The 26626-nt window shown below is 44.0% G+C and overlaps 1 protein-coding gene across 7 annotated transcripts in view; it reads left to right on the top strand.

The window, feature by feature from the left end:
* Positions 1-26626, top strand: part of PPP1R9A (protein phosphatase 1 regulatory subunit 9A) — a 368034-nt gene that overhangs the window by 294462 nt on the left and 46946 nt on the right. For 4 of the 7 annotated variants that reach the window (XM_077490764.1, XM_077490763.1, XM_077490761.1 and 1 more), the window contains exons 12-13: positions 8334-8372; positions 22525-22682. In XM_077490764.1, coding sequence (XP_077346890.1) covers positions 8334-8372; positions 22525-22682 — 197 coding nt within the window. The remainder of the gene's footprint in view (positions 1-8333; positions 8373-22524; positions 22683-26626) is intronic. The other 3 variants (XM_077490762.1, XM_077490767.1, XM_077490765.1) reach the window with 1 other exon arrangement.

Raw genomic sequence — 26626 nt, 5'->3', positions numbered from 1 at the left:
ATGATGTGGTACTATTCTTCCTACTGACATTAATGTTGCTGTGCTATTCCATCAACTAACACCAATGATGGGGTACTATTTCTTCCACTGATACCAATGATATGTACTATTTTTGCTACTGACACTAATGATGGCGTACTATACCTTCCACTGACACCAATGATACGGTACTATTCTTCCTACTGACACTAATGATGATGTGCTATTCCATCAACTGACACCAATGAGGGGACACTATTATTCCTACTGATACCAGTGATGGGTACTATTCTTGCTACTGACACCAATGATACGGTACTATTCTTCCTACTGACACTAATGATGATGTGCTATTCCATCAACTGACACCAATGAGGGGACACTATTATTCCTACTGATACCAGTGATGGGTACTATTCTTGCTACTGACACCAATGAGGGGGTACTATTCTTCCATTGACACCAATGAGGGGGTACTATTCCTTCCATTGACACCAATGATGGTGTACTATTTTTCCTATTGACATTAATGATGGGGAACTAGTCCTCCCACTGACACCAATGATAGGGTGCTGTTTTTCCTATTGACACCAATGATGGGACATTATTCTTTCTACTGGCACCAATGATGGAATACTATTCCTTTCACTGACACCAATGATAGGGTACAAGTCTTCCTGTTGACATCAATGATGGGGTGCTATTCTTTCTATTGACACCAATGATTGGCTACTATTCCTCCCACTGACACTAACGATGGTGCGCTATTCCTCCCACTGACACTAACATCCACCCCCACCCACCCCCAACCCAAAGTCTGAAGGACGGTAAACTGGCCTTTTGTTTAGAAAGTTTGGAGACTCCTGCAATGCAGTTTCACTAACTGGAGCTGAAAGACTTTGATAATGAGGGTCTAAATAAAAAAAAGAGGCACGACCGCTAAGCGCTAATGGCTTATGCCCTCATTAGCTGTTCTGCTCTGGTTATTGCATACAAGGCCAGTTTCCATCAACAGGATTAGTGGGGAAAGCAGCATGTACAGCAGGGGTTTGCAACCTTTTCCATATTAAGTGTCAATTTACAAGCATTAGCAAACAAAACAGAGTGCCAGTGAACAATAGCGTGCTGTAGCTGTGTCGTTTGTCAGGGTTTTTTTTACTGATAGTTGTACTTGCTTTAAACTCCACTGCAGACTAGATATGCTATGTTTTAACCCTTTCACTGCTACCATTGTAAGGCTGATCCCACCAACACCTCCAAATAGCACCCCCCCCCCCCCCCCAGCCACCTGCCCGCCTTGTATCCCGGGCTCCGCTGTCCTATGGCCTGGGATGGCCATGGTGGATGTACCATGTTTTCAGCTGCCCACACGTTTTCAAATTACTGGTTTAAAGTTGCTATACTACACAATAGATATGTTATGTTTCAACCCTTTTGCTGCTACCGACGTAGGGCACAACCCACCACTGCCACCAAAATCACCCCCACCCGCCTTATAACCCGGGCTATGCTGTCCCATCTGTAGGCCAAGGACGCCCATGGTGGATTTCCCTCCTACCATTGTAAGGCTTATCCCACCAACACCTCCAACCCCCCCTCCCCCAACCACCTGCCCGCCTTGTATCCCGGGCTCAGCTGTCCTATGGCCTGGGATGGCCATGGTGGTTGTCAGTGGGTACCGCGGAAGGAGATTAGCCAATATCTGCTGATCCTCCCTCTGGTGAATGGCCCTGGAAGCAAGGAGCATTTTTTTTCAATTCCAGGTTCAGAGCTGTCACAGTGGTCGGGGTAGTAGCTATTCAAGCACCATCTATGCTTACATGTACCATGTTTTCAGCTGCCAACACGTTTTCAAATTACTGGTTTAAACTTGCTATACTACACAATAGATATGTTATGTTTCAACCCTTTTGCTGCTACTGACATAGGGCACAACCGACCACCACCACCAAAATCACCCCCACCCGCCTTATAACCCGGGCTATGCTGTCCCATCTGTAGGCCCAGGACGCCCATGGTGGATTTCCCTCCTACCATTGTAAGGCTGATCCCACCAACACCTCCAAACCCCCCCCCCCCCCCACCAACCACCTGCCCGCCTTGTATCCCGGGCTCAGCTATCCTATGGCCTGGGATGGCCATGGTGGATGTCAGTGGGTAGAGTGGAAGGAGATTAGCCAATATCTGCTGATCCTCCCTCTGGTGAATGAACCTGGAAGCAAAGAGTGTTTTTTTCACTTGCAGGTTCAAAGCTCTCACAGCGGTCAGGGAGCAGCTATTTAAGCACCATCTGTGCTTAGTTGTGCTATGCCTTCAGCTGCACACACATTTCTGAATTACTTGTTTTAAACTCACTACACTATAGCCCAAATATGTTATGTTCTAACCCTTTCTCTACTACCAACAAAAGGCTCATCCAACTACCAATTGCAAAATCCCCCCCCCCCCCATCCGCCTTGTATCCTGGGCCCTGATGTACCACCTGTAGGCCTAGGATGGCCATGGCAAGATGTCAGTGGATAGAGTGGAGAAGATCACCCAATATCTGCTGATCTTCTGGCTGGTGAATGAACCTGGAAGCAAAGAGTGTTTTTTCGCTTCCAGGTTCAGAGCTGTCACAGTGGTTAGGGGAGCAGCTATTCAAGCACCATCTGTGCTTCACTAGCTGCAAGGAAGACATCAGGGGTCTAAAAGATCCCTGATGTCTCATTAAAGAGAACCTGTCACTCCATGTATGCAATCACTTAGGGGGCTTTTGCTCCTTATGTGATAGCAATAAAGTTAAGTAAAAAAAAAAGTTTAAAAAATGAAAGTAATACATAATCGCTAAAAACAGATTTAAAAAAATGTTTTAAAGGCCCTTGCCCCACGTTCACACACATACGAACGTAAACGAGTGCACTTACACATGGAAACGACACTTGCTTTACAATTATTAGGAATCAACACACATGAAAGCAATAATTCTGGGGCAATTATTAAGGGTAACTCTAAACGAATGACCTGCAAAAGCTTTTAAAGCGTCACCTATGGACAATTTTGGGTACTGAAGTTTATCACTGTCTCATAGACACACACAAATCGAATGCCCTGTAAACACGGTCGGACTTTCCGATGGAAAATGTCCGATCGGATCTTGTTGTTGGAAAATCCGATCGTGTGTGGGCTCCATCTGACTTTTTCGGTTGGAATTTTGGACACACAAAGTTTGAGAGCAGGATCTAAAATTTTCGGACAACAAAATCCAATCGTTTAAATTCCGATCGTGTGTAGACAATTTCGACAGACAAAGTGCCACACATGCTCAGAATAAATTACGAGACAAAAGCTATTGGCTACTGGCCTCTTTATAGTTCCGTCTTACATGTTGTACGTCACCGCGTTCTTGGCGATCGGATTGTCCGACAACTTTGTACGACCGCGTGTATGCAAGACAAGTTTGGGCCAAAATCCGTCTGAAAAAATCAGACGGATTTTGTCATCGGAATGTCCGACCGTGTGTACAGGGCATTAGACTTGACAAATTTTATATCTATTTACTAATATAATATACAGTATATAATATGAATATAATTCCTTTTTTTTAATTTTACTATAAAAGGTAAAGTTGCTTTTGTGTGCCCTAAAATTAACATTAGTGTATTTTTGCCTAAAACTAGGGGATTGGTAAACTATTGTGCTAATATCATGTGACATAAAAAAAAAACTACCACCATTGTATTCGCCAGGGTCTCTGTTTTTGTAAAATATATAATGTTTTGGGGTTTTACCTAAAACAATTTCACCTAAAGTGTGTGTTAAAAAAAAAAAAAAAAATGCAAAAGAGGCTTTGGCAACGTGTTAATGAGAAATATCAAAAATTATTCATGAATATGTGACTATTGATCCTCCAGGTACCACTTGTTGTGCCCACCAGGGCACACATGTTTTAGGTTTCTGACTCTTGCTGTAGAGCATCAGTCACAAAATGTTATCGGCTTTTTTATACAATTTTTAGGGCTCGTTTAGATGTGCGGCTATCACCATGGCCCCTCTAAAAAGTGATACACCATGGATCACTTTTCAGAGGGCATTTGACATATGATGAAAAGGTGGTATGTTGCCTCCTTACCACCTATTTTAAAGTGTTTGTAAAGGCTGAAGTTTTTTTTTTTGCCCTAATGCATTCTCTTTATTAAGATAATAAAACTTTCTGTGTGCAGCTCCCCCCCCCCCCCCCCCCCTTATACTTACCTGAGCCCAATCCAGCAATAGGCCTGAGATTAGCGTACCTCTCGGCTCTCTCCCTCCTCATTGCCTCAGAGACAGTATTGTCTCCCACTGCTGTCAATTACAGCTAGAGAAGAAGGGGGCGGGGCTGAACCGTGCTCTGTATGTCAATGGATACACAGAGCATGGTTCAGAAATGAACACGCACAAGTGCCCACATAGCTTGCTATAGGGGCACTTGGTGGGGAGAGAGGGGCTGGGAGTGCCAGAGTGTACCCAAGAAGAAGAGAATTAGGGCTGCTGCTCTGTGCAAAACCATTAGAGCCGGTTCACACAGCGGGCGATGCGAGGCGACACGACTCGCCTCGCTCTCGCAAGTCGCCCCCGTTCTGTACAATGGAACCGTTCTGAGAGGAGCGACTCGAGTCGCTCCAACTCGGAAAAAAGGTTCCTGTACTACTTTTGGGCGACCTCGGGGCGACTTGCATTGACTTCTATACAGAAGTCATTTGCAAGTCACCGCTGAGGCCGCGGCAGGTCGCGGCGAGGCAAGTCGGAGTCGCCTCGCCTCGCCTGCTGTGTGAACCGGCCCTTACACACACCAGGTAAGTATAACATGTTTTTTTTTTTTTAAATAATAAAAATGTATCCTTGACTATCACTTTAACCACCGTGCCATTGCATGGAGAGGCAGGGCAGTTGTGGCGTGGTCACATTCCCAAAAATTGGTTTATTTTAATTTTTTTGTGGCCATGAAGCAAAGTATCAAAACACTGCAGCATGTCTACAGCCCTCAGCAGCTGCATATATTTAGGTGGGCAGCCGGAGGGTAAAAAAACTGTGGCTCAACCGCCTGCTTTTAACACCCCCCGGTCACCCATGTGGGCAGTAGGAGGGTAGTAAAACTGTGGCTCAACCACCTGCATTTAACACCTCCCCCTGCCCCCCCCCGGTCACCCATGTGAACGAACCTTAACACTTTGGGGTTTTTCAGTCAATACTCGTCCCTCTCTCTTGCTCCAGTATAAGGCCTCATGCACACAAGCAGAGTTTGGGTAGAAAAAGCGGTTGGCGCTTGTAAACGTGTCTAAACGCGTGTTAAGGCTGGGCGCATTTATATCGTAAGTGTTAAATAATTTCACTCCAATAGAGAACATTGTTACCACAATTGGGACTTTTGAGGCAGACTGAAAAAATAGTAAGGAAGTGTAACAAAAAGTATAATAAAAATTACAAAAATGTTATTGTTATACAATATTAGAAAGGACCGTGGAGGTCGATGGTAAATCACATCATAAAAAACACATAACATGATGACACGAATTATTGTATACATAAACCACCCTGGAAATCGGATATGCTGGAGCATCAAGCTGGCCGATATAGAGAAAAAGGCCAGATTGTGGAGGTGTTCACTGAGCAACCCAGCACGTTTCGTAGATGTATGTTTATTGCTTCTTCAGGAGGAGAGAAGGGTGCAAAAATTTACAACATAATGGTGCAATGGTAAAGTTAAAGAGGGAGTCCACCTACAAAAAAATGATTAAAAGCCAGCAGCTACAAATACTGCAGCTGCTGATAAATGGACACTTACCTGTCCCAGGGTCCAGCGATGTCGGCAGCTGAAGCCGAGCAATCGCTCGGTTCTCGGCAGCTGCCACCGCCATTCTCATTGAGGGAATCAGGAAATGAAGCGTTGCAGCTTCACTTCCTGGTTCCCTATTGCGCATCCGCGTCGTGAGTGGTCCTCGCTATCTCCTGGGACCTGTGTGTTTCCCAGGAGACAGCGGGGAGAGTGCGGGAAGGGGCGTGACTCCCACGGGAGTCTATTCCCGTAAGTGAGTGCAGATACCTGTATTATACAGATATCTGCACCACCCTCCCCCCTCAAAGATGCCAATTGTGGCACCGGAGGGGGGGGGGGGGAATCCAATGAGCGTAAGTTCCACTTTTGGGTGGAACTCCGCTTTAAGATATATTTCTGTTGGAGTATGCTATTTTCATATATATTTTTCCTTTACCCATGATGACCTTTTGTAAATAGGTATCATATGCCCGTTTCATTGTGACTCACCTGTTTGCTCCAACGATTGGATAGCTTATCTGTACCATTGTATGATTATGTGGTAGATTTTTGCACCCTTCTCTACCCCTGAAGAAGGAATAAACATACATCTCTGAAACGTGTCGGGTTGCTTAGGGAACACCTCCACAATCTGGCCTTTTACTCTACATTGCCCAGCTTGGTGCTCCAGCATATCCAAGTTTCAGGGTGCTTCCTGTATACAATAATCCGTGTCATCGTGTTATGTGTCTTTATGATGTGATTTACCATTAACCTCCATGGTCGTTTTTCTGATAGTATAACAATAACATTTTGGTAATTTTTATTATACTTACATAGTAACATAGTTAGTAAGGTTGAATAAAGACACCGGTCCATCCAGTTCAACCTGAGAGAGTGTCTACAATTGTCCCTATCCCTGTATATTGCACACTCACATCGGTCACTACCCCCAAGGAGCTCACAATCCAAGGTCCCCATTCATATACTAGGGACAATTTTTGACAGAAGCCAATTAAACCGGGAGTTCCGCCGTTTTTTTTTTTAAAAGTCAGCAGCTACAAATACTGCAGCTGCTGACTTTTAAAATAAGGACACTTACCCGCCCAGGGCACCCGTGATGTCGGCACCCGAAGCCGATCTCTCGATTGGCTCACGGGTGCTGCCGCCGCCATCTTAGGTATGTGAATCAGTAAGTGGAACCTTGCGGCTTCACTTCTCGGTTCCCTACTGCGCATGCGCGAGTCGCGCTGCGCAATAAGCATGGTCCCCGCTGTCTCTGGGATCCGTGTTTTTCCCAGCAGACAGTGGGGGATCTGCAGGAAGTGGCGTAACTATCCGCAGATTCTGTGGATATCTATGCTGGAAGTGGGTGCAAATACCTGTACTATACAGGTATCTGCACCCCCCTCCCCCCTGAAAGGTCCCAATCGTGGCGCCGGAGGGGGGGGGGGTTCCAATGAGCGGAAGCTCCACTTTAGGGTGGAGCCCTGCTTTAACCTACCTGCATGTCTTTGAAGTGTGGGAGGAAACCGGATTACCCGGAGGAAACCCTTTTTGTTACACTTCCTTAATATTTCTTCAGTCTGCCTCAAAAGTCCCAATTGGGGTAACATTGTTCTCTATTTGAGCCCTTCTGAGATGTTGGCAGAATTTTTTATCTGACGAAGACCAGTATCTAATTGGCCTATCCCCCATAGCATACGTTAATTAATTTCACTGGCCAGAATAAATTATTTATTCAGGCCAATGAAATGAATGAACACCCAAGTGCCTGTAAATGCACCTAAAAGCTTCTAAAAGCATTAGGCACTTTGACAAGTGTCAGGCCGCGTACACACGGGCGGACTGTTCGCCCAACTTTGTCCGCTGAACAGTGTTTGGGCGGACAGTCCGCTCGTGTGTGGGCTTTCAGCGGACAGTTTCAGCGGACAGTTGGACGGACAAGGTTTTTCGGAATTTCCGAAAAACTGTCCGCTGAAACCTTGTTTCAGCGAACAGCCCGCTCGTGTGTAGGCTTGTTCGTCAAACAAAGTTGCGCGCATGCTCAGAAAGGATTTTCAAGCCGAAAGCTATAATGCAGTGTATAGGACGTCGTATTTTTCGTCCCGTCGTACGTGCTGTTCACGTCATCGCGCACGGTTTCAGCAAACTGTTTGTTCGTCGTGTGTGGGCATGTCCGTCCATGCTAATTTTGAGCGGACTGTTTGCTGAAACTGTTGGACGGACAAAGTTGGGCGAACAGTCCGCGCGTGTGTACGCGGCCTCAGGCGTTTTTTCTATAACAAAACGCTGCTGCGAGGAGGAAGGCTTCTAGAAAAGTTAAAAAAAAAAAAACGTTGAGTGTGCCTGAGGCCTAAAATGTTGTTTTTTGTTTATCACTCGCTGTTCCTCTTTGCAGCTCTTCCTCTTCCTTGTCTCTTCTGCCCTTTGTACATCTCACTTTCTCACGCCCCCGTTTTGTTGCCTGACTCCCTTGGCATTGATTTTAAAGCTGCTTCTTAGGCAATATTTCATTTTTCAGAACTACAATGCTATGTTTACTAACATCATTATGTACTAACTCTGTACACGTTTTCAGAAGGCGCAGTGAAAAGTGCAGACGGCGACGATGTGTTTGGTAAGTAAAAAAAAAAAGCTACTTTGCTGCTTTGCCAATAGATTAGAAAGTGTAAAATGGGCATGCTGTTTTATGAGGAAGGTGAAGCTTCCAGATATCCTTTGCCTGATTTCCAGATACATGTTATTGACTGTGAAAGGCAAAACTAGACTATTATCACCTATATAATTAACATTTTATCTTGCACCAATGTGCTTGACAATGTGTTTCACAAAGTCGAATAAAAGATGTGTATTTATATATTTATATAAAAAAAATGCTCATACATAGTTACATAGTAGGTGAGGTCGAAAAAAGTCCATCAAGTCCAACCTATGTGTGTTATGTCAGTATTACATTGTATATCCCTGTATGTTGTGGTCCTTCAGGTGCTTATCTAATAGTTTTTTTGAAACTATAGATGCCCCCCGCTTAAACCACCACCTGTGGAAGGGAGTTCCACATCCTTGCCACTTAGCCCTTGTACACATGGTCGGAGAATCCGTCGGAATGTGTCCTATCGGACCGTTTTGTCGGATAATCCGACTGTGTGTGGTATGCATCGGACTGTTTCCGTCGGAACATCCGTCGGACCAAATTTTCCAACTTGCTGGTCCGATCGCACATACTCCGATCATGTGTAGAGAATTCCGATCGGACCAAGTGCCACGCATGCGCAGATCAAATTCCTACATCAAAGCTATTGGCTACTAGCCTGAACGTAGTCCCATCGTAACGAAATTACGTCATCACGTTCTGAACAATCCGATTTTCCGACAACTTTGTCCGACCGCGTGTATGCAACAGTTTCGGACAAGATCCGTCGGACAAAATCTGATGGATTTGGTTGTCGAAATCTCCGACCGTGTGTACAAGGGCTTACAGTGAAGAACTCTCTACGTAGTTTAAGGTTAAACCTCTTTTCTTCCAATTTTAATGAGTGGCCACGAGTCTTGTTAAACTAGCTTCCGCCAAAAAGTTTTCTCCCTATTGTGAGGTCACCAGTACGGTATTTGTATATTGAAATCATATCCCCTCTCAAGCGTCTCTTCTCCAGAGAGAATAAGTTCAGAGCTCGCAACCTTTCCTCATAACTAATATCCTCCAGACCCTTTATTAGCTTTGTTGCCCTTCTTTGTACTCGCTCCATTTCCAGTACATCCTTCCTGAGGACTGGTGCCCAGAACTGGACAGCATACTCCAGGTGCAGCCGGACCAGAGTCTTGTAGAGTGGGAGGATTCTCTGGAATTAATCCCCTTTTAATACATGCCAATATGCTATTTGCTTTGTTAGCAGCAGCTTGGCATTGCATGCCATTGCTGAGCCTATCACCTACTTGGACCCCCAGGTCCTTTTCCATCCTAGATTCCACCAGAGGTTCTCCCCCCAGTGTATAGATTACATTCATATTTTTTCCACCCAAATTCATTATTTTACATTTTGTACATTGAACCACATTCTGTGTGAATGTTACATAGCTACATAGTTGGTGAGATTGAAAAAAGACACAAGTCCATCAAGTCCAACAAGGCCAATGTTATTAAGCTATTTTCTCTCCAGATCAAATGTTGTTCTTGGCGGGGAAATTTCGTATTTCCTTATTAATATTGTGGCTCATTAATGAATTCTAAGCCTCAAAATCTTGGTTAACCACTTCAGCTTCAGCCCAAAAGGTTTACCCCCTTCATAACCAGCCCATTTTTTGCTACAGGACAATTGCGCGGTCGTGCGGCATTGTACCCAAACAAAATTGACGCCCTTTTTCTTTATCGTACATCACGGGACACAGAGCAACCATAATAATGTCTATATGGGTTATATGCCACCTACTGGTGGATGGACACTGGCGGATAGTCAAACAGGAAGTCCACCCCTATATAACCCCTCCTACAAAAGAAGGACCTCAGTTTTGTAGCAAAGCAATGAGTATGCCAAAAAAGATGGGCGGGACCTCTGTGTCCCATGATGTACTCCAAGAAAAGGATTTTACAGGAAAGTATGACAGAAAAATCCTAATTTCTTTATCATACATCAGGGGACACAAAGCAACCATAATAATGACTATATGGGATGTCCTAAAGCAACGCCCATGAGGGGAGGGAGACACAATCACAGAACCTGCCACCTGGGAAGTAGTATCCTCTGTGGCTTTGATATCCTTCAACCTATATACAGCTTCATACTGCAAAATGTATCGAAGGAAAATCTGGACCAACTGCTTCCAGATCAAAAGGTTATTGAGGTTTACTGAGATTGGCAAACCCCCTGCATCTTTTGCAAGTCCAGCTCCAGAGCTTTGTGAACCTCAGAAGCTGTGGTCAGCCCAAAGGATGGTCACAAAAAAGCCTAGCCTATATGAAGCAGAATGATGCCCAGTGGATTGAGATCTAAAGATAGACCTCATCGTCTCTATTAGTGATGGACGAACGTTTCGCCCGGCGGTCGTTTCGCGGCGAATTTCCGACTTTCGCCGTCCGCGGGTTCGAACGCCTTTTTCTGTCGTTCGCCCCGGCGGACTTACGTGTTTAATGTATACAAGAACTTTAACCTTTCGTGACACGTTTATCATGTGTTACAGGACAACCAATTGAGACATGACAGCTCATGGACACTTGGACATTCCCCCTAACCTATAAATACACCCGATCCGGTGGCCATTTTACATTCTTTCTTCTGTCACTGTAGGGAAAGGATCCTGTGTGGAGTAGGGACAGAGAAAACGCTAGCTATTTGGTACACAAAAGTTCTTTTCAGGACTGGTATAGGTGTTAGGTCAGCAGCCTGAGTTTCTTTTGTCAGTTTAGATAAAGGGACAGAGCGCTGTATGCTGCTATTTTAGGGACAGCTCAGCCAGATTAGTCTTTCTTCATCATCATCATCATCATCATCATTAGCTGTTACTATCAGGTCCACAAAAGAGCTGTTCCAGCTAATCGTTCCAGCCTACTCTTTTTTGCCAATTTGTATAGGGACAGGCAGGAAGCAGTGTGTCAGGCAGTGAGGATAATTTTAAAGACTTGCTGTTACTATTAGTTCCACAAAGGTTCTTTTCAGGACTGGTATCAGTGGTACGGTAATAGGCTTGTACACGTATAATATTCTTTCTTCCAAATATAGAAAGAATATTATACTTGACTGCTGCCCTTCTGCTGCAGTCTGCTAATCATTCACAACTCACTTGTTCCACAAAGCTCTTTATCAGGACTGGTAACTTGGTCTGTCTAGGGTGCTACGGTACATAGGCTTGGGTGCGGTACAGTCTGCTGTTCTGTAAGGACCGCTATCGGTCCACAATAGATAGGGTTGCCGTGCACTACTGCTGACCGCTGCCCTATACTGCAGCAGTCCTTCAGCGGTATAGGGACTGACGCACAGTCTGCTAAACACTAATACACAACCTGCTTGGTCCACAAAAGTTCTTATAAGGACTGGTAACTTGGTATAGGGTGCTACGGTACATAGGCCTGAGTGCGTTACAGTCTGCTGTTCTGTAAGGACCGCTATCGGTCCACAATACATAGGGTTGCCGTGCACTACTGCTGACCGCTGCCCTATACTGCAGCAGTCCTTCATTGGTATAGGGACTGACGTACAGTCTGCTAATCACTAACACACAACCTGCTTGGTCCACAAAAGTTCTTATAAGGACTGGTAACTTGGTATAGGGTGCTACGGTACATAGGCCTGAGTGCGTTACAGTCTGCTGTTCTGTAAGGACCGCTATCGGTCCACAATACATAGGGTTGCCGTGCACTACTGCTGACCGCTGCCCTATACTGCAGCAGTCCTTCAGCGGTATAGGGACTGACGCACAGTCTGCTAAACACTAACACACAACCTGCTTGGTCCACAAAAGTTTTTATAAGGACTGGTAACTTGGTATAGGGTGCTACGGTACATAGGCCTGAGTGCAGTACAGTCTGCTGTTCTGTAAGGACCGCTATCGGTCCACAATACATAGGGTTGCCGTGCACTACTGCTGACCGCTGCCCTATACTGCAGCAGTCCTTCATTGGTATAGGGACTGACGTACAGTCTGCTAATCACTAACACACAACCTGCTTGGTCCACAAAAGTTCTTATAAGGACTGGTAACTTGGTATAGGGTGCTACGGTACATAGGCCTGAGTGCGTTACAGTCTGCTGTTCTGTAAGGACCGCTATCGGTCCACAATACATAGGGTTGCCGTGCACTACTGCTGACCGCTGCCCTATACTGCAGCAGTCCTTCATTGGTATAGGGACTGACGTACAGTCTGCTAATCACTAACACACAACCTGCTTGGTCCACAAAAGTTCTTATAAGGACTGGTAACTTGGTATAGGGTGCTACGGTACATAGGCCTGAGTGCGTTACAGTCTGCTGTTCTGTAAGGACCGCTATCGGTCCACAATACATAGGGTTGCCGTGCACTACTGCTGACCGCTGCCCTATACTGCAGCAGTCCTTCATTGGTATAGGGACTGACGTACAGTCTGCTAATCACTAACACACAACCTGCTTGGTCCACAAAAGTTCTTATAAGGACTGGTAACTTGGTATAGGGTGCTACGGTACATAGGCCTGAGTGCGTTACAGTCTGCTGTTCTGTAAGGACCGCTATCGGTCCACAATACATAGGGTTGCCGTGCACTACTGCTGACCGCTGCCCTATACTGCAGCAGTCCTTCAGCGGTATAGGGACTGACGCACAGTCTGCTAAACACTAACACACAACCTGCTTGGTCCACAAAAGTTTTTATAAGGACTGGTAACTTGGTATAGGGTGCTACGGTACATAGGCCTGAGTGCAGTACAGTCTGCTGTTCTGTAAGGACCGCTATCGGTCCACAATACATAGGGTTGACGTGCACTACTGCTGACCGCTGCCCTATACTGCAGCAGTCCTTCAGCGGTATAGGGACTAAGAGTTTTGTCACAGGGTGATTTAAAAAATGACAGGCAGAGGAAGAGGCAGGCCCTTCCGCAGGGGTGGTAGGGGTAGGGCAGGAGCAACAGCCTTGAGCCAAAGTGGGAAGTTGCAGAAGGTGCGTTCAATTACTTTAAAGGACGCACCAGACTTGGTTGAGTGGCTCACTCAGCCTTATTCTTCTGCACCCTCCTCATCCTCTCGATCTGCACCCTCTTCTTCACTCTCTGCTATGTGCACCCCCAAAGACACTACCACCAACAACACCACCACCACCACATACCTTCCGCTTGAGTGCAAATGGGGGCCTTCATGCTCCAGTGTTTTAATAGGGACCCCCGTATAAAAAGCATGAGGGTCAAGGACCAGTACTGGGTGGCAACGTACTTAGATCCCCGGTACAAACACAAAATGGCGGAAATGTTACCGCCGTCGCAGAGGGCTGTCAGAATGCAGCACTTCCAGGCCTTGCTTCGAGAAATGCTGCATTCTGCTTTTGCGTGCGCTGGCAGAGGAGCAATTCCCACTCCCAGAGAAGGATTTGCGGGTACCAATCCAACAGCGCCTGCAAGAAGAGGCCGGTTTGAAGATGTGTTGGTGACTTCGGATATGAGGTCATTCTTTCAGCCGACCCATCGACAGGTGTCATCCGGATCCAGCATCAGGGAACGCCTAGACCGTCAGGTGTCCGACTACATTGGGTTAACGGCCGATGTGGACGCTCTGAGGAGTGATGAACCCCTAGACTACTGGGTGGGCAGGCTTGACCTCTGGCCAGAGCTTGCCCAATTTGCAATCGAACTGTTGGCTTGCCCCTCATCCAGTGTCCTGTCCGAAAGGACGTTCAGCGCAGCAGGGGGGATTGTGACCGATAAGCGTACTCGCCTAGCTCACGACAGTGTTAACTACCTCACATTTCTAAAAATGAATGAGGCATGGATCTCGGAGGAATTCAACACATGTGATCAGTAGACCATGTATATGTCTATAAACAATTTTTGGAATCAAGCACACAGACCTTCTTAATTCATTTGGCTCACTTCCCTGACCCAAAAAAGCACACCGTACTATATGCCCCTACCCTCCTCTTTGAAGAGGTTGAGCGGTGTCATATTTCTACTGGGGCTGCTTATTATGAGGGGTTCCCACCATCCCTGTGCTGTGCTGACTTCCTCCTGGGTGTTCTTATTATGAGGGGCTCCCACCATCCCTGTGCTGTGCTGACTTCCTCCTGGGGGTTCTTATTATGAGGGGATCACACCATCCCTGTGCTGTGCTGACTTCCTCCTGGGGCTGCTTACGGTGCTGCTGTCAGCGCTGTATGTCACGGAGCTGCTGTCAGCGCTGTATGTCACGGAGCTGCTGTCAGCGCTGTATGTCACGGAGCTGCTGTCAGCGCTGTATGTCACGGAGCTGCTGTCAGCGCTGTATGTCACGGAGCTGCTGTCAGCGCTGTATGTCACGGAGCTGCTGTCAGCGCTGTATGTCACGGAGCTGCTGTCAGCGCTGTATGTCACGGAGCTGCTGTCAGCGCTGTATGTCACGGTGCTGCTGTCAGCGCTGTATGTCACGGAGCTGCTGTCAGCGCTGTATGTCACGGAGCTGCTGTCAGTGCTGTATGTCACGGAGCTGCTGTCAGCGCTGTATGTCACGGAGCTGCTGTCAGCGCTGTATGTCACGGAGCTGCTGTCAGCGCTGTATGTCACGGTGCTGCTGTCAGCGCTGTATGTCACGGAGCTGCTGTCAGCGCTGTATGTCACGGAGCTGCTGTCAGCGCTGTATGTCACGGAGCTGCTGTCAGCGCTGTATGTCACGGTGCTGCTGTCAGCGCTGTATGTCACGGAGCTGCTGTCAGCGCTGTATGTCACGGAGCTGCTGTCAGCGCTGTATGTCACGGAGCTGCTGTCAGCGCTGTATGTCACGGAGCTGCTGTCAGCGCTGTATGTCACGGAGCTGCTGTCAGCGCTGTATGTCACGGTGCTGATGTCAGTGCTCTGTATTACGGTGCTGCTGTCAGTGCTCTGTATCTCCTGCACCCTCTTGTTTGCCTACCCTGGTCCCTGACCTTCCCTCTCCTCCATTGCCTTCATTAGCTCCATAGTCCTGAATTGTCAGAACAATTTCCCAAATAAAAAAAAAATGCTTGTAGTTATCGATCCCAAATTCACCTCATACATGTATTATGCTATTGTCCAGGTGGTGGGACTACGTGCTACCCCCTAATAATTACCCCGTGGCCGCAAATTCGACCTAAAGGTTTGCGAAATTCGCCTCCCATTGAAGTCAATGGAGCCCGCGGCGAACGGTCGTTTTCGCGAACGTTTGTGTCCGTTCGCGTTTCGCGTTCGCGAAACGTCCCGTCGGAAGTTCGTCCATCACTAGTCTCTATTCAGTTTTGAAGTGGCTACCATTTAATTGTTTTACAATAATGAGCCCATAACTTTTGCTCCAAGACCCAACGCAAGACAAAGACTGACCCGGCTATAGGAAGGAGCACCGCAGAGACTGCTCTAAAATCTTATGGTCCTGCATCTTTGCAGTTTCTCTTGTTAAAAAAAAAAAAAAAAAAAAAATCTATGAAAACTTTACAGTGACAATTAAAGTGCATATAGTGTTGGCAGGGCCATCTTTAATATTGATTGGACCCTGGGCAAAATTTTTCTTGGGGCCCCCCCATGCAATTTTACTCTCCACCTGCCCTGAGACATACAATAAATAACATCTAGACTTAAAATCAGTTTACTGTATCAGCGATTGGTTGTCAGAGGTTACAGCATATCATTACTGCTTAATGACTGGTTGCTAGAGGTTACAGCACACATTATGGCTCACTGATTAGTTGCTAGAGGTTACAGCAAATTATTTCTGCTTGTTAATTGGTTGCTAGAGATTACTGTTAAGTAATACTGCTCACTGATTGGTTGCTAGAGGTTACAGCACATCATCTCCTCACTGCAGGGGAGCATGATACACATGAATGCCACCTTTATTTACATATCAATGCTGCCAGCTGCATCTATTTACTTAGTAATGCTGCCACTATTTACATATGAATGTTGGTTATTTACATGTAAACACAGGGTCTGCAGGTGAGTCGTCTGTATACAACAATACAGTGGGGATCGAAAGTTTGGGCACCCCAGGTAAAAATGTGTATTAATGTGCATAATGAAGCCAAGGAAAGATGGAAAAATCTCCAAATGGCATCAAATTACAGATTAGACATTCTTATAATATGTCAAAAAATTTTGATTTTATTTCCATCATTTACACTTTAAAAATTACAGAAAAAAAAATGGCGTCTGCAAAAGTTTGGGCACCCTGCAGAATTTATAGCATACACTGCCCCCTTTGCAAAGCTGAGACCTGCCAGTGTCATGGATTGTTCATAATCATCGTCTAGGAAGACCAGATGATGTCAATATCAAAGATTTTAAATGGCCAGACTCATCTGACCTTGCCCCAACAATCAGCACCATGGGTTCTTCTAAGCAATTGTCTAGAAAACTGAAAATAGTTGATGCTCACAAAGCTGGAGAAGGCTATAAGAAGATAGCAAAGCGTTTTCAGACGTCAATATCCTCTATTCGTAATGTAATTAAGAAATGGCAGTCATCAGGAACAGTGGAAGTTAAAGCAAGATCTGGAAGACCAAGAAAAATATCAGACAGAACAGCTCACAGGATTGTGAGAAAAGCAATTCAAAACCCACGTTTGACTGCACGATCCCTCCAGAAAGATCTGGCAGACACTGAAGTTGTGGTACACTATTCCACTATAAAGAGATACTTGTACAAATATGGTCTTCATGGAAGAGTCATCAGAAGAAAACCTCTTCTACGTCCTCACCACAAAAATCAGCGTTTGAACGTTGCAAATGAACATATAGACAAGCCTGAGGCATTTTGGAAACAAGTTCTGTGGACCGATGAGGTTAAAATAGAACTTTTTGGCCGGAATGAGCAAAGGTACGTTTGGAGAAGAAAGGGCACAGAATTTAATGAAAAGAACCTCTGTCCAACTGTTAAGCATGGGGGTGGATCAATCATGCTTTGGGGTTGTATTGCAGCCAGTGGCACAGGGAACATTTCACGAGTAGAAGTAAAAATGGATTCAATAAAATTTCAGCAAATTTTGGATGGTAACTTGATGCCATCTGTGAAAAAGCTGAAGTTAAAGAGAGGATGGCTTCTACAAATGGATAATGATCCTAAACACACCTCAAAATCCACGGGGGGATTACATCAAGAGGCGTAAACTGAAGGTTTTGCTATGTCCTTCACAATCTCCTGACCTCAACATTATTGAAAATCTATGGATAGACCTTAAAAGAGCAGTGCGTGACAGACAGAGCCCAGAAATCTCAAAGATCTGGAACACTTTTGTAAGGAAGAATGGGCAAAGATACCTCAAACAAGAATTGAAAGACTCTTGGCTGGCTACAAAAAGCATTTACAAGCTGTGATACTTGCCAAAGGGGGCAGTACAAGATATTAACTCTGCAGGTTGCCCAAACTTTTGCAGACGCTATTTTTTTGTTTTCTGTAAGTTTGAAAGTGTAAATGATGGAAATAAAATCTAACTTTTTTTGACATATTATAAAAATGTCTAATCTGTAATTTGATGCCATTTGGAGATTTTTCCATCTTTCCTTGGCTTCGTTATGTACATTAATACACATTTTTACCTGAGGTGCCCAAACTTTCGATCCCCACTGTAAGGCAGAGCTGGGCAGCATTAGTACCAGCACTTCACACTGAGATATCAGGACACAGCACAAGACTAAAACTTCAAGGGACAAAGGAATTTACACTGGGATAGTTGAAAAGTCCGAGGCACCTGCTTTTGGCCCCACAACAATGACAGGGCCCAGGGCAGCTGTCCCTTTTGCCCTGCCTTAAAAATGGCCCTGAGTGTTGGCTGTGCAAACGTCTTCTCCTTGTGAAAAAAGTGATGTTGTGCTCTTTGTCCCTTTGGTGTCGATCCATACACCTCGTGGGGGGCTGTGAATATGCCATACTCACAAGGTGTAGAGGATGAAGCTCCCCAACACAGACAGATGAGTAAAATAAAAACCTAAAAGAAGACTCAAAATTGGACCCACTCGAAGAAAATGATTTTCAATGCATTTAAACAAAAATATTTATGATTTTATTTTTTGTTATTTATTGTTATTGTACGGAATAAACAGCAGATATGTTACAAAAAAAAAAAAAACTCCAGTCTGGAGTCAAACATGGAGCTTAAAGTCGTTAAAGTCGTTAAGCCACGCTAACCTGTATAAACCATCAGCACTGCCTCCTATTGTAGTGTCCCCCTCTGTGTGTGATTTATAAAAATAAATGCTCCAAATACCTCATTTCACTGCTAAGATTATGATCACATGACTGGCCAGCTTTCTCCTCTGAGAGATGCAGTGGGCGGGGCTGAGATTCCTCTGCTGATGTCAGTCTGGAGGGGAGGAGAGAGCTGGTTGGTCATGTGATTGCAATCTCGGCTCTTAAATGAGGTGTTTACAGTATTTATATTTATAAATCATTCACAGAGGGGGACATTGCAATAGGAGACAGTGCTGGTGGTGTATACAGGTTAGTGTTATGAGAGCAGCAAGAGGGGGGAGGGGGGCTCACACACAGACAGAGAGGGGAGGGGGGAGGAGGACACTGGAGCAAAGAGGAGAGCAGATAGCAGGCTGCTGATGACAGAGGCATGTAAACTGACCACGGTATATGGTCTCAGCAGCCAAGATACACCATGGTCAGTTTACACAGGGATGGAGAGACACTGGTAGGATCAGCCAGGTTTTTTAGGTGTTACAGGGGGCCAAATGACACAGCACAAGCACTGTGTCATATAACATGCTTTAAAGGAGCAGGATATGTTTCTTTTTTTTTGGGGGGGGGGGGGGGGGGGTTAACAAAAGCTTAAGGTAGCCAAAAAAATGATATATATAAATATACATGAAAAATGATGGCAGAAAAAAGAACGAGTGGTCCACTGAGTCTGCAGGGCTACACAGTGAGCTCCCCAGTAGTGAAGAAAGAAGGTGTTTTACTTTGCTGGCTCAGATAAGAGAGGTGAGGGACTTTAAAAGACAAACTCCCTCAAAGTATAGTTGTCCATTAAGACTATGTGGTCCTTTAAAGGATAATGCCATGTACACACGACCAGACTTTTTGACAGCAAAGGTCCGACGGAACGAGTCCATCGGACAATTCGATCTTGTGTGGGCTCCATCGGACCTTTGCTTGCCAAAAATCTGGCGGACTTTAGAAATAGAACATATTTTAAATTTTTCCGCCGGACCCAGTTCCTACCGAGAAATCCGCTCGTGTGTATGCTAGTCCGACGGCCAAACACTGACGCTAGGGCAGCTATTGGCTACTGGCTATGAACTTCCTTATTCTAGTCAGGTCGTACGTCATCACGTTCGAATCCGTCGGACTTTGGTGTGATTGTGTGTGGCCAAGTCTGTTCATTCAGAAAGTCCGTCAGAATTCCGCCGAAAGTCCGTTGGACCTAGTCCCTTCAAAAAGTCCGGTCGTGTGTAGGCGGCATTACTGAGTTTAAATAGTTACATAGTTAGTAAGGTCGAATAAAGACACCAGTCCATCCTGAGAGAGTGTAGGTGCATGTCTAAAATTATCCCTATTTTATTCAAGGTACCCATATAGCACTGTCAATTTACGCAGTGCTGCACGCATACATCGCACACTCACATCGTTCCCTACCCTCAAGGAGACCACAATCCAAGGTCCCCAACTCACATTCATATACTAGGGCCAATTTTGCACAGAAGCCAATTAACCGACCAGCATGTCTTTGGAGTGTGGGAGAAAACTGAAGTAAACCCACACAGGCACAGGGAGAACATGCAAACTCCAGGCAGGTAGTGTCAAGGTTGGGATTTAAATGAGTGACCTTTTTTTACTGCTAGGTGAGAGTGCTACCCACTACACCACTGTGCCACCACTGTCAGTAGTTGAGCAGGCAGCGGATGTACCCCCATATAATAAATACATACCATAGGTGTGCTTTTGTGAGCATTGATCCAATATTCAGCTGCCCAGCCAAAGCCGCTGCCTACGCTAAGATCGGGAAGGTGGGGTCTGTTTTACAATAAATTATAATAATTCCTACATAGATCCCTCCCCACTGAACCTGACCTTAAGACCCCTTTCACACGGAAGGCGCTTTTCAGGCATTTTAGCGCTAAAAATAGTCCCTGAAAAGCGCCTCTCATGCCTGCCCAGTGTTAAAGCCTGAGTGCTTTCACACTGGAGCGGTGCACTTGCAGGATGGGAAAAAAGTCCTGCAAGCAGCATCTTTGGGGTGGTTTGGCCATGCCCATTGAAACGAATGCAACACGGGCGCTTTTAACCCTTTATGCAGCCGCTAGCGGGGGTTAAAGTCGCCCCACTAGTGGTCAAAAAGCGTCACTAAAACGACAGTGAAGCACCACTAAAATGAATGGTGCTTTACCGCTAATGCGGAATGGCCCCAGTGTGAAACGGGTCTTAAATTCGCACTTACTTGCAAAAAGATACCCCAATATATATCATTGATTTTAGGTACACTGACTGTCTGCTGCAATATCCTAGCTAGGATTAAAATTACACTGATCCTTTAAAACAGTAGTCTCCAAAATGTGGAAAAAATAATATAATTAAAAAACCAATAGAATAGAAAGAATATAACCCAAAATTCTAATATAATCAATTCGAATAGTATAGAAAAAAACAACAGCATAGAATAGAAAGAATATAACGATCTTCCGAAATTCGAATTTTGAATATAATAAATTTGAATTTGAATAGAATAGAATAGAAAATAAAAGAATAGAATAGAAAAGAATATTATATAACCATTTCCCAAACTTCAAATAGAATCAATTTGAATTTGAATAGAATGGAAATGAATAGATTAGAATAGGAAGATGGTTATATTCATTCTATTCTTTTGTTTTTTTCTATACTATTGTGTTATTTTGTATTCTATTCTACGCTATTCTTTTCTATTCTATTCATATTTGAATTGATTCTATTTGAATTTTGGAAAATGGTTATAACATTTTTGTTCTGTTCTATTCTTTTCTATTCTATTTGAATTTCAGAAGATGGTTATAATCTTTCTTTTTTATTCTATTTTTTTATTCTATTCTATTCCATTTTATTCTGTTCTTTTACTTTCTATCATATTTTGTTCTGTTTTACTCTATTATATTATATTATTTTATTATCTGTTATATTATTTTCTTTTCTATACTATTTTTTCTATTCTATTCCTTTATTTTCTATTCTATTTTATTCTCTTTTGAAATTGGAAATCTATTTGAATTTGAAAACTATTCGAAATAGATTCGAAAAACTTTTCAAATCGATCCAAATTCTAAAAGTCTGAATCTATTAGAAAACGAATAAACGAAACAAATTTCGAAAAAAGGAATTAAACAAATGAAACTCATTTAATGAGTCGAATTTATGTAAATAACGAATCGAAACAAAACACATTTTTTTAGTAAGCGATTGGGCACTATTTCTCACACTGACATTAACAATGGGGCATTATTCTTCCGACAACGTCCAATGATGAGGTACGAGTCCTCCTCCTACTGACCACCAAGGCTAAGACATTGTCTACTCCCACTAATGTTGGGGCATTTTCCGGTCCCACTGGCCACAGTCCGGTCCTCCTAAAATCTAAAGCTGGTCATAGATGATACGATTTTTTTCCCAGTGATTATTTCTAGTGATTATAGCCGCTGGCAATAATTGCATCATTAAAATTTGACATGCTGGTTGTACACAAGCTCAATGGCTCGACTTGGGTACAATCAGTCTGCCCATACATGGTTTTAATTTTGCCCGGTCCATGCTTAACCTTTTGAGATTCAAACCGTCTATGACCGGCTTTAGTGACAGTAAACTGGCCCTTTCTTTAGAAAGTTTGTTTGCTTTAAAGCAGGGATATGCAATTAGCGGACCTCCAGCTGTTGCAGAACTACAATTCCCATGAGGCATAGCAAGACTCTGACCGCCACAAGCATGACACCCAGAGGCAGAGGCATGATGGGACTTGTAGTTTTGCAACAGCTGGAGGTCCGCTAATTGCATATCCCTGCTTTAAAGAATGGAGGTATCCAGCCAGTGAACCGACATGTCATTTTCAAAAGTAAGGGACAAAAGTGACAGGCCCATTACATTTGTGATTGTGTTAATGTTGATCTCGTCTCGAAAATTAAAAGTTCTGACTTCTCTTCCAGACTTTAATGAAGCAGTGCCAGAAACAGAGAGACTGGATTCTAAAGCCCAGAAGACTCGGGCTCACCTGATTGTCAAGAGCAAAAGGCACAGACCGTCCAGGACGCGGCTACGGGACAGCGTCAGCTCCACAGATGGAGAAGACAGTATGGAGAGGAAGGTATAATCGTTTTTTGATTTTTTTTGTTACTTCTCTGCTTGGGACACCCCATTTCCAATAGACTTATTCATGCCAAAAGCTGTGATTATGTAAGCATTCACACCCCTTGAAATTTCCCACATTTTGTCATGTTACACCTAAAAACATAAAAATGTATTTTATTGGGATTTTATGTGATAGACCAACACAAAGTGGCACATAATTGTGAAGTGGAAGGAAAATGATAAATGGTTTTCAACATTTTTTACAAATAAATATGTGAAAAGTGTGGTGTACATTTGTATGGCGCCCCCCTTTGTAGAACCCCCATTTGTAGGACGAATACTTTGTAGAACCCCCTTTCTCTGCAATTACAGCTGAAAGTCTTTTTAGGGATGTCTCTACCAGCTTTGCACATCTAGAGAGGGACATTTTTGCAGATTTTTCTTTGCAAAATATCTCAAGTTCTGTCAGATTGGATGGAGAGCGTCTGCGAACAGCAATTTTCAAGTCTTGCTACAAATTCTCTTGGATTTAGGTCTGGACCATTCTAATACATGAATTTGCTTTGATCTAAACCATTCCATTGTAGCTTTGGCTGTATGTTTAGGGTCGTTGTCCTGCTGGAAGGTGAACCTCTGCCAGTCTCAAGTCATTTGCAGACTAAACGGTTTTCTTCTAAGATTGCCCTGTATTTGGCTCCATCCATCTTCCAATCAACTCTGACCAGCTTCCCTCCTGAAGAAAAGCATCCCGCAACATGATGCTGCCACCACCATGTTTCACGGTGGGGATGGTGTGTTCAGGGTGATGTGCAGTGTTCGTTTTCCGCCGCACATAGCGTTTTGCTTTTAGGCCCAAAAGTTCAATTTTGGTCTCATCTGACCAGAGCATCTTCTTCCACATGTTTGCTTTATCCCCCACATTACTCATTGCAAACTGCAAATGCGATCTCTTATGGCTTTCTTCTTGCCCCTCTTCCATAAAGTCCAGATTTGTGGAGAGCACGACTAATAGTTGTCCTGTGGACAGATTCTCCCACCTGAGCTGTGGATCTCTGCAGCTCCTCCAGAGTTACCATGGACCTCTTGGCTGCTTCTATGATTAATGTTCTTCTTCCCCGGCCTGTCAATTTAGGTGGACGGCCATTTCTTGGTAGGTTTTTAGTTGTGCCATTCTCTTTCCTATTATCGGATGATGGATTGCACAGAGCTCCGTGAGAGGTTCAAAGCTTGGGATATTTTTTATACCCTAACCCTGCTTTAAACTTCTCCACAACTTTATCCCTGACCTGTCTGGTGTGTTCCTTGGCCTTTGTGAGGCTGTTTGTTAACTAAGGTTCTCTAATAAATCTCTGAGGACTTCACAGAACAGCTGTATTTATACTGAGATTAAATTACACACAGGTGGACTCTATTTACTAATTAGGTGACTACTAAAGGCAATTGGTTCCACTAGATATTTGTAAAAAAATAAATTTAAAATCATTTATCATTTTCCTTTCACTTAACAATTTTGGGCCACTTTATGTTGGTCTATCACATAAAATCCCAATAACGTAACATGACAAAATTTGGAAAATTTCAATGGGTATGAATACTTTTTCAAGCCACTGTATAAATACAGTATATATATTATACACACACACACACACAACTATAAACACATACTACACACACAGACACACACACACCTATGCATATACTACAGTGCCTTGCAAAAGTATTCACCCCCCTTGGCATTTTTCATGTTTTGTTTCCTCACAACCTGGAATTAACATGGATTGTTTGAGGATTTGCATCATTTAATTTACAGAACATGCCCACAACTTTTTTTTTTATTGTGAAGCAAACAACAAATAGGACAAAATAACAGAAAAAGTCATAACTATTCACCCCCCTAAAGTCAATACTTTGTAGAGCTACCTATCACAGTTCAAAGTCTCTTTGGATAAGTCTCTATGAGTCTTGCCACATCTTACCACTGGGATTTTGCCCATTCCTCCTGGCAAAACTGCTCCAGCTCCTTCAAGTTGGATGTTTTGCGCTTGTAAACAGCAATCTTCAAGTCTGACCACAGATTTTCCATTGGATTGAGGTCTGGGTTTTAACTGGGCCCTTCCAACACATTTACACATTTCCCCTTAAACCACTCGAATGTTGCTTTAGCAGTGTGTTTGGGGTCATTGTCCTGCTGGATCCTATCCTAGCCTCAAATCACACACAGAGTTGTACAGGTTTTGCTCAAGAATATCCCATTATTTAGCACCATCCATCTTTCCCTCAACTCTGACCAGTTTCCCAGTCCTGACTGCTGAAAAACACGCCCACAGCATGATACTGCCACCACCATGTTTCACAGTGGGGATGGTGTTCTGTGGGTGATGTGATGTGTTGGGTTTGTGCCAGACATAGCGTTTTCTTTGGCTGCCAAAAAGTTCAATTTTAGTCTCATCAGACCAGAGCACCTTCCTCCATACATTTTGGAGTCTACCATGTGCCTTTTTGTAAACTCAAAACATGCCATTATGTTTTTTGCTGAAAGTAATGTCTTTCTTCTGGCCACTCTGGCATAAAGCCCAACTCTATGGAGCGTACGGCTTATTGTCATCCTATGTACAGATACTCCAGTCTCTGCTGTGGAACTCTGCAGCTCCTCCAGGGTTACCTTAGGTCTCTGTGCTGCCTCTCTGATTAATGCCCTCCTTGCCCGGTCCGTGAGTTTTAGTGTGGGGCCGTCTCTTGGCAGGTTTGCTGTTGTGCCATGTTCTTTCCATTTGGTTGTGATAAAATTGATGGTGCTCCTAGGGATCATCAAATATTTGGATTTTTTTTTTTTTATGACCTAACCCTGACTTGTACTTCTCAACAACATTGTCCCTTACTTGTTTGGGGAGTTCCTTGGTCTTCATGGCAGTGTTTGGTTAGTGGTGCCTTTGCTTAGGTGTTGCAGCCTCTGGGGTCTTTCAAAAAGGTGTGTCTATGTAATGACAGATCATGTGACACTTAAGGCCCATACACACGATCAGACTTTTTGACAACAAACATGCAAATTAGCTGTTTTGGAGCAACATCCGACCGTGTTTACGCTCCATCGGACAGACTTTTTTGGTTTTCATCTGACTTTTGTTGGCTGTGCAAACGGACAAACTTTCTGGCAACAAAAGTCTGATGGAGCAAAGTCTGATCGTGTGTACAGAAAACCATAGGACTTTTGTACAAAGTACAAACACGCATGCTCAGAACCAATGCAAAAGTTCAGACAACAATACAGAAGTTGACCAAAGGTGGAGGTAAAGAGCAGAAAAAACATGTGATTTGGTGAAAGTTGGCTGAAAAAGTCCTGCTGTGTGTATGCAATACAAGTTCAGGGCCGACGCCCTTTGTAAAAAAATCCACGGGAAAGTTTGTACAAAGTCCTATCGTGTGTATGAGGCTTTAGATTGCACACAGGTGGACATCATTTCACTAATTATGTGACTACTGAAGGTAATTGGTTGCACCAGAGCTTTTTATGGGCTTCATAACAAAGGGGGGTGAATACACAAGCATCATTTTTTTTATTTCTGAAAAATATTTTTAGCTATATATTTTTCTAATTTTACTTCACCAACTTAGACTATTGTGTTCTGATCGATCACATATCATTCAGATTAAAAAAAACATTGAACTAAAGGCTGTAATGTAACAAAATAGGTAAAAAGCCAAGGGGGGTGAATACTTTTGCAAGGCACTGTATATACACACACATGCACCTATACATACAGTACATATACTATACACACACAGCTATACACAAATACTATACACATGTAAAATGTGTTAAAATCCAATAGTACTAGTAGTATAAGGGTTATTTTTAGGGTTACAGATGAGGCTTGGTGTAAGGATTAGGGTTAGGACCCCTGTTTAGTATGATGGTCAGGTTTAAGGATTTGTATGCATATTCCCAGCGCTGTACCCTTA

The sequence above is a fragment of the Lithobates pipiens genome, unplaced genomic scaffold (genome assembly GCF_037356315.1).
Source record: "Lithobates pipiens isolate NorthernLeopardFrog02 unplaced genomic scaffold, aLitPip1_a1.2 Scaffold_19, whole genome shotgun sequence".
Lineage (NCBI taxonomy): Eukaryota > Metazoa > Chordata > Amphibia > Anura > Ranidae > Lithobates > Lithobates pipiens.
This window is presented reverse-complemented; position numbering and strand designations above follow the sequence as displayed.